Source organism: Cavia porcellus, unplaced genomic scaffold, assembly GCF_034190915.1.
Source record: "Cavia porcellus strain 051 isolate PalLab524CR breed Dunkin Hartley unplaced genomic scaffold, mCavPor4.1 scaffold_2, whole genome shotgun sequence".
NCBI lineage: Eukaryota > Metazoa > Chordata > Mammalia > Rodentia > Caviidae > Cavia > Cavia porcellus.
This window is the reverse complement of record NW_026947485.1, coordinates 69,459,807-69,472,044: the sequence shown is the minus strand read 5'-3', so window position 1 is coordinate 69,472,044 and position 12,238 is coordinate 69,459,807. Positions and strand designations below refer to the sequence as shown.

The window sequence follows — 12,238 nt, the reverse complement described above, 5'->3', positions numbered from 1 at the left end:
ATTTTAACATGAGTTAAATGAAGCATTTCTGAACAACACAGAATAAAGTATATATTACTTAATTCTGTATTACTCTATGTAGAGCTTAGAAACCAACCTTAGAAAGATCATTGTAAAGAAGTAAGTAGACTAGTAACAGAGAACTGAATAAATAAACTCTCCTGACCAAGTCTAAATTCTAAAAAAGATATCAGCAGAGCCCACTGTGACATTCTGGAGAGGATTCAAAAGCAGGCAGAAGCTTAATGGACAAACTCTTACAAATAAATAATAATATACTTAATATTGACCATGGGTTAGAATAAACATTCCTCCAAAAAAATAAAATCAATAAGCACATGAAAAAAAAAAGTTCAACACATTGATCATTTATGGAACTGCAAAACAAAGCCATAATAAGTTATCACTTCATACCCAATAGGTAGACCAACAGGCAAAATAGATGCAGGGGTACATGTATATAATCCCAGCCCTCTGGGAGAATAAAGCAGAAGGAAGCTGAGTTCAAGGACAATTTGGTGAACACAGCAAGATGCCATCTTAAAAAGAAAGGGGAGCGAATAGACAGAAGATGACAGGGAATAATAAGGACTACTGAGAATATGGAGACAATGAAACTCTCATGTATTAATGGTGGGAATGTAAAATGGTGTTTAGTCACTTTAGAAAACAGTCTGGCAGTTTCTAAAATGGTTAAATATAGAGATGCCATTATGATCCAACAATTTCAATTCCAGATATATATTCAAGAGAAATTAAAACACATGTTTACACAAAATTTGAACGTTCATTTTTTTTCTTTTTTTTTTTTGTATCAGGAATCAAACTCAAGACCTCACACTTGCCAGGTAGACGCTGGGCTGCTGACCTACATCCCCAGCCCTAAATTAGAATGTTCTTAGCAACACTATCTATTCCAAAAAGTAGAAATAACTCAAATGTCCATCAACTAATGAATGGGTAACTAAAATATGGTACACTCACAAAATGGTACATTGCTACAGAAATAAAATACTGACCCAGGCCACAACACTGATGAGTCTTGTAGCAAGAAGCCAGTCACAAACAGCTGCATGCTTTCCCAGGAAAGCAGCAGCCTAGTAAGACAGAAAGCTTGGAAAACAAAATCCTATTCCAGCCACATGTGACAAAAGAAGGCGGCATCACCCAGATCCACACCAGTAAAGACCATGTAGGCAGCCTGGACTTCTTACCTCTTCTGTAACCCTGCAGTAAAGAGGGCAACGCCTCCCTCTGGGTGGCCTCACTACAGTCAATAGGGAGCTGAAATTTTTATCTCCCCTTGCCCGTGAGAGGAGGCAGAGTAGAGAGTCAGGACTTTGGTTATCACTTACAGTAATGAGGTCACCCCACCACAAATCACAAGGTCAAACTCCTACCATGTGTGACAATAAACTGCCAGTGGAGGCTATGAGGAACCAGTCCTCTAACTCTATCCAGCAGTAACACAATGGAGCCCTCCCCTGTTCCCAAGGGTAGGCAGTATCAGATGGGCAGTTTAATAAAATGCTTAAATGACATTTAGAGTTTAATCACAGAACACTCAAAATGTCCAGGTTTTTAAAAATTGATTGAGTTTACTGGTACATTTTAGATATATATAATGACCATATTCATAAGAAATTTACACCCGCACATGATATATCTTTTTTTCACATTCCTCTCCCTTCAACCCTTCATTCTCCTCATTTACAGAAGTTGTTTCCATTTCCTCTTTTCTCATTTTTGTTGTTCTTTTTCCTTCCTTCTTTCCCATTTCCTTTCCATTTGAATATTTTCTTCCTATTTCACAGTATCTATTACACATTTTTGTCCTGATTTATACTTTTGGTTTCTCATGTCAGAGAAATAATACAGTATTTCCACAAATGTGTCCAACTTACTTAAGAATATGGTCTCAAGGTGCATTCATCTATCTAGAAATGTCTCAAGATTACCTTTCTTTATGACTGAGTAGTACTCTACTGTATTAAAAAAAACTCATTTTTATTCACTGCTAGGTTGATGGACATTTGGGCTATTTCCAACATTTAGCTGTATAATCCATACTGCTATAAATGTGAGTGTGCATATATCATTATAGTATCATGCTTTCATTTCTTGTGGGAAGATACCAAGAAGGGAAATGGCTGGGCCAAATGGAAACTCTGGTTTCAGTTGTTTTGCGGAATATCCACACTGATTTCGATAGTGGCCGCACCACTCTACAATAGCATGGCATAGGCCAAAAAACACACCCAAGGATCAAGGAACAGATCAGAAGTTGCAGAAACAACTGCAAACATACTCAGTTTCCTTATCTTTGACAACAGGGCCAAATACCCTCACTGGGAGAAAAATAATAACTTCTTTAACAAATGGTGCTGGAAAAACTGGCTTTCTACATGCTAAAGACTAAAACTAGACCCATGTCTCTCACCATGCACTAAACTAAAGTTAAAATGGATCAAAGATCTAAATATTGAAGCAGAAACACTAACTCTTCTGGAACAGAGAACACATAAAACTCTTCAAGACATAGTTGTATGTCTTGATTTCATAAACACATCCCCAGTTGCACAGGAAACACTACAAAGGATCAACAACTGGGATCTCATCTTATTAAAAAGTTTTTGCACATCAAAAGAAATCACCAACAGAGTGAAGAGACAATCCACATAGTGGGAAAAAAGTTTTGCCAGCTGTCCCTCAGAGGATTAATACCTAGGATATATAAGAAACTAAAAAAAAAAAAAAAATCAACCCCCCAAATTTAAAGACCTAATCCAAAAATGGGCATCTTGTGCTCAATTCAGCAGCACATATACAAAAATGGGTATCTGAGATAAACACATATGTCTCAGAGAAGAAGTACAAACAGCAAATAAATACATGAAAAATTATGCAACATCATTGGTCATTTCAGAGATGCAAATTAAAACAATACTGAGATTCCACCTCACTAGAAAGAATGGCAATTATCAAGAAATCAACCAATAACAAATGCTGGTGGGATTGTGGTGAAAAATGTCCAGGATTTTAATTTTTAAAACCATCATTTTAAAAAAACAAAAAGATGTTAAACTAAAAAAAGAGGAGTGATAAATAAATACCTAAACTCAGGGAGAGGTTAGAGAGAGGTTAGGATTATCGGATGACTATTTCAAATGGTCAACATAAAAAGTATTTAATAATCACTTATAAGTATGCTTAAAACAAATGAAAATGCAGTATGTCTCAGCAAACAAATTCAAAAAAGTAAAATGCTCATCTGCAAAAACACCATACATATCAAAATGAAAACAGCGGAAGGAAAAATAACAGAAGTAGGAAATAGAGTTAACAGGAAATAAATGGCAGATAAAAGCTTTAACATCTATAACTGCATTAATATATTTAGTCTTGAAAAGATGAAAGCTGATAAGAATAAAATTAAAGCACAACTCAATTACACACTGTCTATAAAAATTTTACTTCAATTATAATGATACAGAAAGGTTAAAAATGCATTTGAAGAGTCAGCCCAGTATGGATGTCATTTCTTCTTAAATTAATGTCATGTATGTATATGACATTAATTTATATGTATATGTATTAATTTACATGTATATGTATATGTATATGTATATGTATATATATATGTATATGTATATGTATATGACAAGACTATACTAAAATTTATGGAAAGGCAAAAGAACTTTACAATGACTGAAACAACTTTGAAAAAGAATGACATATACAGATACAGTGGAAGGGCTAGAATGTGACTTACTGCAATGGTACTTGTTTAATACGCATGAGGCCCTGGGTTCATTCCCTAGCACCACAAAAAAACATGTAAGAATAAAGTGAGAGCAATCAGCTTATCTAATTTTAAAGTATCATACATTTATGGAATTACAGACTGTGTGGTTTGGATAGATAAAAGGAACAAAACAGAGACCAAGAAATACATAAACTCAATCGGTCAACTGATTCTTGATATAGGTTAAAAAAAATGGAGGAAAGGTAACCTTTTCAACAAACGCAACTGAACAAGCATGTGCAGTCACAAGAAGAAATAAATCTCAACCTCTCTCATACTTTATATAGAAATGTTAAGTGGATCAAGGTCTTAAATGCAACACAAAGCTATAAAACTATCAAGGGAAACCATAGCAGATAATCTCAGAGTCTAAAGATAAGTAGAGTGTTCTTAGAATAGGCACTAAAAACATGATCTGTAAAAGGAAAAACTCCTGCTGAATTTCATCAAAATTTAACTTCTACTCCTAGAAAGACCAAGAAAATACAAATTAGAAAATGAGAAAAAAAATCTGTATGTCACATACTCAACAATGGATTAATAGCTAATATAATTTTTAAATGCTAACAATTTACCTAGAAAATGAGGGAGGCAAAAAACCGTGAAGAGCCACTTCTGGGAAATGGATACAATGGCAAATAAGCATATGAATTATCCAACATAATTAGCCATCAGAGAAATGCAAATTAAAACTACAATAAAATATTAGTATATGTATCAGTCAGCTTTCCAGTTGCTGAAACACAATATTTGACACTTAAAGGAGAGCATTAATTTGACTCACAGTTTCAGGGGACCAAGTCCATAGTCACTTGACTCTAAGGCAAAAATATCATGGCACAAGGGCATGACATCTCTATGACTCACCTGGACACACCAAGAAATGTGCCTTACTAATTCCCAGACAGCAACCAACCAATCAAGTTGAATGCTTAACCATCACATTATGTGTCTTAGTTACTTTTTACTCATTGCTGAGACAAAATTTGGGAAAGGAAAGGTTTATTTTTTATGGTTTTTGGAGGTTTCAGTCCATACTCAGTTGGCCCCAAGCAGGGTGGCATGGCTGGGCCACAGTTCATGGTGGCTGCAAACAGCCAGGCAGAAACCAGCAAAAGAGGGAGACACACTTTCTTCCTGCCATTACATTACATCCTGACTCCACCCCTAGGCCAGTATAGCACTCACACCCCCAATCCAAGCGCTAGACAATGAACCAATCACAAATGCACAATACAAATGCATGAGGCCTGGGGGCCACCAACATAAGCCATGACACTATGCACCTAAAACTGCTAAATGTAACTACAGAAAATGCTAGTGAAAATGCTGGAAAACTAGATAACCTGTACACTGCTAATGGAAATAGAAAATGGTAGAGCCACTTTAGAAACAAGGTTGGCAGCTTCTTAAATTCTCAACATACAACTACCATGTGCAGTCAGAAAATACACATTTGTGCACATATCTCAAGGAATGAAGAATTACTTTCACACACATATGCACACGCACACACAAAACTATAAATAAATGGTTGCAGCAGCTTTATTCCTAACGGCTAAAAACTGGAAACAACCCTGAAAACAAACTTGTACATCCATACCATGGAATACTACTGAGCAACAAACAGGAACAAATGACTTTTTTTTTTTTTTTTTGGTCTTTTTCCTTTTTATCGGTACCGGGGATCGAACTCACGACTGCCTGCTTGCAAGGCAGGTGCTTATGCCGCTGAGCTAAATCCCCAGCCCCAGGAACAAATGACTTAAACATGCAACAACCTAGAATAATCTCCAGACAATATGCTAAGTGACAAATGCCAACCCATAAAGATTATGTATGTTAGGAGTCCACCTGTACAACAGTTTCAAAATGACAAAAAAACTTTCTTTTTTACCTTTTAAAAAGAGTATTAGTGGATGTTTGCAATACATGCAGTCCTCTTGGGGAGTAGGTATATATACATAATACAGTTTTTTTTTTTAAATCCTCTTCCTCTCCTCTAATTCTTCTATCCCAATTTTCATTCTTGCTGATGTTACTAATCTTAGTTCATGTTACAACATATAATGTTTACATTCATTGAGATTATTAAGTTCTTGTACATGGCTTATCTTTATTTATCTCCCCCACCCCCTGTTCCTTATCCCTCGCCCTTGCATCCCTCTACTTCACTATTGCAAGAGATATATCCACTTGTCCCTTCTACTGGTCCTTCATTATTCCCTTTGTTACTGCTTTACCTCACTCCAATGAGAGATACCATATGGTATTTAAGCTTGTGTCTGGTTCACTTCACTGAACATTATATTTCCCAGGTGCATCTATTTTCTTGAAAATGTCTCAAATTTGTCAAATGACAGTCTTACAAATTGAGAATACATAAGTAGTTGCTGGGCAAAGAAGTGAGTGAGAGTATAAAAAAACTGGTGTTGCTCTACAAAGGAAACAGGAAAAATCTTTATATTGACAGCACTATTCTTTATTTTCATTGTATCAGTGTCAGTATCCAAGTTGTGACCTTTATTAGTTTTTAAAGATTTTATTACCACTACAGAAACTGGAGAGCACATCAGACTTGTCTGTACATTTTTCTTAAAATTACATGTGACATAAAGCTATCTTAAAATAAAGTTTAATTTCAAAAAAAAACTACCTCCTTTTTTCTACATAAAAACCTTGCACTGGATGAAATTTAACAAAGAGTTTAAAATGAAAGAAGTACTTCTCTTTTCCTACCTTAATACAATGGATTTCCTGGAATTAGCAACTCTTTCATATCTAAAATTACAAAATATACCATGACTATAAATAATATAATCTTACCAGTGTTCCCTGGAAGTTTCCTGGCTTCTTATACCATGCTTTGCTGCCTGTCTCTTCACAACAGACACACATATGATCCATAAGTCCATTACTATATACAAAACATTTTCCTAATAAAGACAATACCAACAGTCAATAATTATTTCTCATAATTGTTATTTTTACAGAAAAACTCAAAGTGCCAGGAAAAATATGAAAGAAAATTATGAAAGAAAAATAACTTTTAAAAAATTCTACTTCCTAGGATAAAGCATACATAATTAATTTGCTTAATGATATGAAACTGGATTGTATACCCATAGTTGTGAAAAATAATGGGAGTAAATTACAAAATTTTATGTTTTCAGAACCATAGTAAGAAAGTGTACACATCGAAATAAATTCTTTTTTATCTTTTACCTCCATTTTTATTTATCTTTAAAAATTTTTAATGGTACATGTTTGTAGTGCATAATGATTGCTTCTTAGTCTTTTGATTAAGATTAAGTAGCTCACAATGACTAATTCATTGTGGGGGAATTAGTACATGTACATGATATTTCTTAATTCTCTGTTTAATCTCTCCCCCCTTTCTCTCTCCTGCTCCCTGAATCTCTTAAATCCTTCTCCAAAACACATATATACATGTATTTTTAAACAATGTTTGCAGTATATGATGATCATGTTCTTCATAGGGACTTGGGACATGTACACAACACTTCATAATCTCTCCCCCATCCTTTTCATCTCTTGGTTCCCATCCCACAGAAAGTAATCCCTTTATGTTACCTTAGGGAACAAAGAGGTATACTAGAAGATCCTGTTTTGGAAAGAACACAGATGGATGTCTTTTCTATATACTTGTTCAGAAAAATATTTTGTAGTACACAAGAGAAATTCAGGCAAAAAAAAATCTATCATGAACAGTAAGTGTTCTTAATAGAAACATCATGCTGTCCTTTTCTCAGTTTCTGTGCTGCTCAACCAAGCTATCCGTCATCTCCTACCTAGCTTACTACAAGGCCCACTAATGCCAACTCTTACCTTTGTTGTTTCGTTTTTGAGACAAAGTGCCCCAATGTAAACCAGGCTTGCCTTTCAAGTGCTGGGATTAAATATGTATTACCATGCCCAGCCAACTTCTCTCTTACTGGACTCTTGCTGCCAAAACTGTCTACTCTGTCAAGTTTTATAATAAATAATTCTATGCATTTCTTTCTGCTTTTACGGCTTTAATATGTAAGGAATGACCTTAGGCTCTTTCCACACTCCATCTACCCTTTTATTCATCTGTAACACAGTAATCGTTTTCATTCCATCTTAGTGCTTTGCATTCAATATAGAAACGTTTTTATCTGAGCCTATTTTCTCCTCCTGTATAAATACACTGTTTAAATACACTTGAAATACCACTATCTTTATAAAAACTTTAGGGGCAGGAATATAGCTCAGTGGCACAGTGCCTGTCTGGCAAGTACAAGGTCATGAGTTTATGCCCTGGTACAAAAAGAGGTTAAAAAAAAAAAAAAAACTTTTTAAAAGACTATTTGTGGAACTATTACTTTTATCCATCTTACAAAAATATATAATTACTTGCTAGGTATGGTGGCACACACCTGTAACTGCAATACTTGGGAAGCTGAGCCAGTGAGTTTGAGACCAGCCTGGGATACACAATCAGTTCAAGGCCAGCCTGAACTATATAGCAAAATCCTATCTCAAAAATACCCCTCCATAAAAACACACACACACACACACACACACACACACACACACACACACAAACACAAACATACACGCATAAAATTACTTGTCTCAGATTCTACATAAAATATTGGATTTAACCAAATTGCTTGATGAAATACTAAATTTCTAAGCACTGGATTTAAGCAACAGATGAATAGTCATCATGAATGTTTCAGAATAGATATAATTGTTGAACCAAAGGGGAAGTTTGATTCCAAGGACCCTTACAAGTATAATTGTGCTCTTATCTGAGGGATGAAACTAATACATAATAATTCTCTGTTTTAATTAGTACAGCCATAAAGCATTACACATGCTATATAAAAATTTTTTTTGCCTATACCTAAATCACGTACACTTCAAGAATGGAAAAATATTTCTGCATGTGATATGTTTTAATAAATTAATTTAAAATATTTGAATAAAAGTGAATGTACTAACACTTAAAAATCTAAAATAATATTTTCAGGATACCTAGCACACATTACCTTTGGAGAATGCGCTGTTCTGGGCTTGGAGTCGAATTTTAACAACATCCAGGGGCGTCACTATGAAGATACATAAGTTTCAGTTAGCACGTGATATCTATAAACTGTGTGTTTTCATAAATCACAAAGTATGTTGATTCATACTTGCCCTGATGGTTCTACAACGGTATGGCTACTTATCTCAAAGTAGTCTTAAGTGGTAACATTTTGATTTTTTGCTCTTAAATTTTATTTACAAAGGATCAGTAAATAAAGGCTGCAATTACTTCTCTCATAATTACTGATTTGCCATTCATAATTTATCTACATCTGTGATTTGGATAGCCTTAAAATAGTGTTTATAAGAACGTATACTATTTAAGGTAAGGAAGTAAAGTTCCAAAAGTCTATTTAACTATTTGCAGTAATGCAATATTACAATCAATAATAAATAGTGTTAGTTTCCCTAATCTGTTAAATTTACCAGTATCAAATAATAGCTGTAGGAAACAAAAACTTGTGAAAGCTAGACATACATTATCTTTACCACCAGAATGTATCATTCCATTTGGGAAGAGCAAACAAAGACAAACTCTTTTAATTTGCATGCTGTATTTTACCTAAGTAAGAAAAAAGGTCAAAGGTGTTCCAAGAAAACTATTCTTCATCTGAGAATGAAAAAGTCACAATGCATGATATCTAAGACTTTTGCAACCCTATTCTCACTTGAAGAAACACCACAAAGCAATTACTTTGCTCTAATTATATTTATCTTATTTAAACAAATAATTCAATTTATAATCATTAAGAATACATTACTATCATCTATGTCATATGGATATAAGAAAATCACTGTAATAAATAGTAAATTGTGAGCCAGAGAAATGTAAGACTTGTACTATTCATGCAATTAAAGTAAAATATTATATTATGATTTTGTTGCTTTTTTATCCAAATTGTTTCATTCGATATGTTAGTATTTTATTACACCTCACTGCTATTTTGAAAGAGATACCAAAATTATGAAAGTCTAATGTTGATAGGAACTTCCAAGATCTCTTCTGCTAAGCCTTCAATTTTAGATGAAAAAAGTGAAGTTAAGAAATAAGTAAGTACTGTTCCCAAGTGTATTCATCCTTCGACTGGCAAAGACTAAAATTCAAGACTCCTGATTTTTTGTGTTAAGGGCTCTGCCCATATTACCACACTGATGAAGTAATAGATCAGTATTATCATAATGAATAATGCTAGTATTATTTCAAATGTAATAAAATTCAAATGAAATCATTGATTCATTCAAAGTTACATAATATACATCATTTTACCCATTAATGATGTCAATACAGCTCCAGTACAAGAGGCAAGCACTTGCTGAACAGGTGTCACTTTGACAGAGTGGGGGCCTTCTGACTCAGGATCCATGTTTTTAACTAACTGAAGAAAAGCCTGTTAAACAAAAGCAAGTTTTAAAAAAGTTGAATAACAACTGCCTTCAAAACTGAAAATACCAATCAGAATTTATACTGAAGCACCCACTATCAAAAATAAATTCCTAAGCTTCACAGGCAAAGGAACCATATAACTGTTGTTAACAAAACACATCATCTGATCTTCCAAAGTGGCAATGGCGGAAGTGGCACATGTGTAAGACTGCTAAGAAAGAGTTAAGGAAACAGACCGTGACCATGTGACAGAATGAAAGCAGCTGACCAACAAGTCAGAGCATCACTGAATATAGCAGTACATTAACTGCATATCAAAAGTTGTTCCACAGGTATAACATAAAAACACAGAACCTTAATAAGCAGTGTCTTATAAAAATTTGATGAGAAAAGCAACAAGTTATTTTTAAGTCATAAAATGCTGTAAGTATAAAATCTACTAATCTAAAAATAGTCACTGGCAAGAGTGTCAGGTTTCCTAATGTCTACATACATGTGTGCGCCTGTGTGTATATGATTACAGACTGTATCTAAATTACATTAACCAAACGTATACGCACATTTATGTACCTGTGCATATGCTACTTTTCTGAAAAACAAAAATTGTTTTTGTTTTAACATCATTCGTGCTTGTTAGTAGCCTGTTTTCAGAGTTATGAATATGCCAATATATGTCATTTTAGTGCTTGCACAGGGTTTAATAATACTTGTATTTAAGCATTATCACCTTTTACATACTTAAACTGTTGCCTGTTTTTCAACTGTACAACATTCTGGTATATCCTTATCCGTATCTTTCTGTATCTTTCTACAATTACTTTGAGAAATTAAGAATGACAAGCCAAACTACTTGAAAACTTGGTAGAAATTATCAAAATCTTTCCAGAAAAGTTAGACTAATTTATATTTCTTCCAGCAATATGAGTTCCTACTGACTCACATATTTACCAAGCTCTTCCCATTTCCTATTTCTGAGCCCTTAAAAGCAGATTGCATATATCACACTCCACTCTAAATACTTCATGATAGTTTCTAATATAGCCACAGTACAATTAGTAAATTCAGTTTTCTTAATCTTGACATAACATAGTTCATATTCTAGTTTTTTTCAGTAATGTCAATAATGTCCTTTACAAAAACAAACAGTAATTCTATTGTTTCTTTAGGTTATCACTATCTGCTTACCTAGTTTATATCTTTTCCTCAATTCCCTGCTCCAATGTTATTGCTTGTAACATCAGTAGCTGAAAACCTATAATGAAAAATGTAAAAGTAATTGCTTCACTTTTTCACATCATAAAGGCTTAAGTCCAAAGGAAAGTGTATACAAAAATTTTAAATCTAACTTTCACTTCACAGGAAATTCAGAGCATAGAGAATGGATGGCATAAAATAATAGACATTGTAGTATCTTGCCCTGCAGGCCTGTTGCCTTGGTTTTCTCAAATCAAAGTAAGGTTTTGGAGGAACAAACAGTAGTCTAGGAAAGTCAATTGCTCTAGATTAAAGAGATCTGAAGAGAATTACTGATCAAAAGCACCTTGGTTTAAGCACACAAATTTTTAAACTCCAGTTTGAAGATACCTAAATAAATCTGAATATGAGGTGGTATTAAATATCTTAATTTTTACAATATTTTAATATAAAAAATTTTTTTAACATTTTTAAAAAATTTTGTGGAGATAATGCATGGTTATGTATAAAGTACTTTTGAAAAGAATGATTCTGAAGTGTTAAAGATTGAAATGTTATGATAGTTGCAATTCATAACACTTAAGAAACACACTAAACAGTTATTTGGTATATATAGGTGACAAATACATTATATCATTATTCTTTTTTCCTATATTTACCAAAATTTACACAATAAAAATTTTCTTAATTACTGAAATTTATATGGATTCAAGTCTATGAATAATCTTCTAATATTCATCTATATGAGCTCAGTACTTTCAAGAAGGAAAATAACAGGG

General features: G+C 33.6%; 1 protein-coding gene across 4 annotated transcripts in view; it reads right to left on the bottom strand.

Annotated features, from left to right (window-relative positions):
* Positions 1-12,238, bottom strand: part of Slc25a40 (solute carrier family 25 member 40) — a 109,249-nt gene that overhangs the window by 16,660 nt on the left and 80,351 nt on the right. For 3 of the 4 annotated variants that reach the window (XM_063243346.1, XM_063243351.1, XM_063243340.1), the window contains exons 2-5: positions 11,451-11,517; positions 10,149-10,269; positions 8,845-8,904; positions 6,632-6,741 (exon numbers count right to left, since the gene is read on the bottom strand). In XM_063243346.1, the coding sequence (XP_063099416.1) occupies positions 6,632-6,741; positions 8,845-8,904; positions 10,149-10,245 (267 nt within the window). In that variant the 5' untranslated portion in view covers positions 10,246-10,269; positions 11,451-11,517. The remainder of the gene's footprint in view (positions 1-6,631; positions 6,742-8,844; positions 8,905-10,148; positions 10,270-11,450; positions 11,518-12,238) is intronic. The other variant, XM_013158411.2, reaches the window with a different exon arrangement.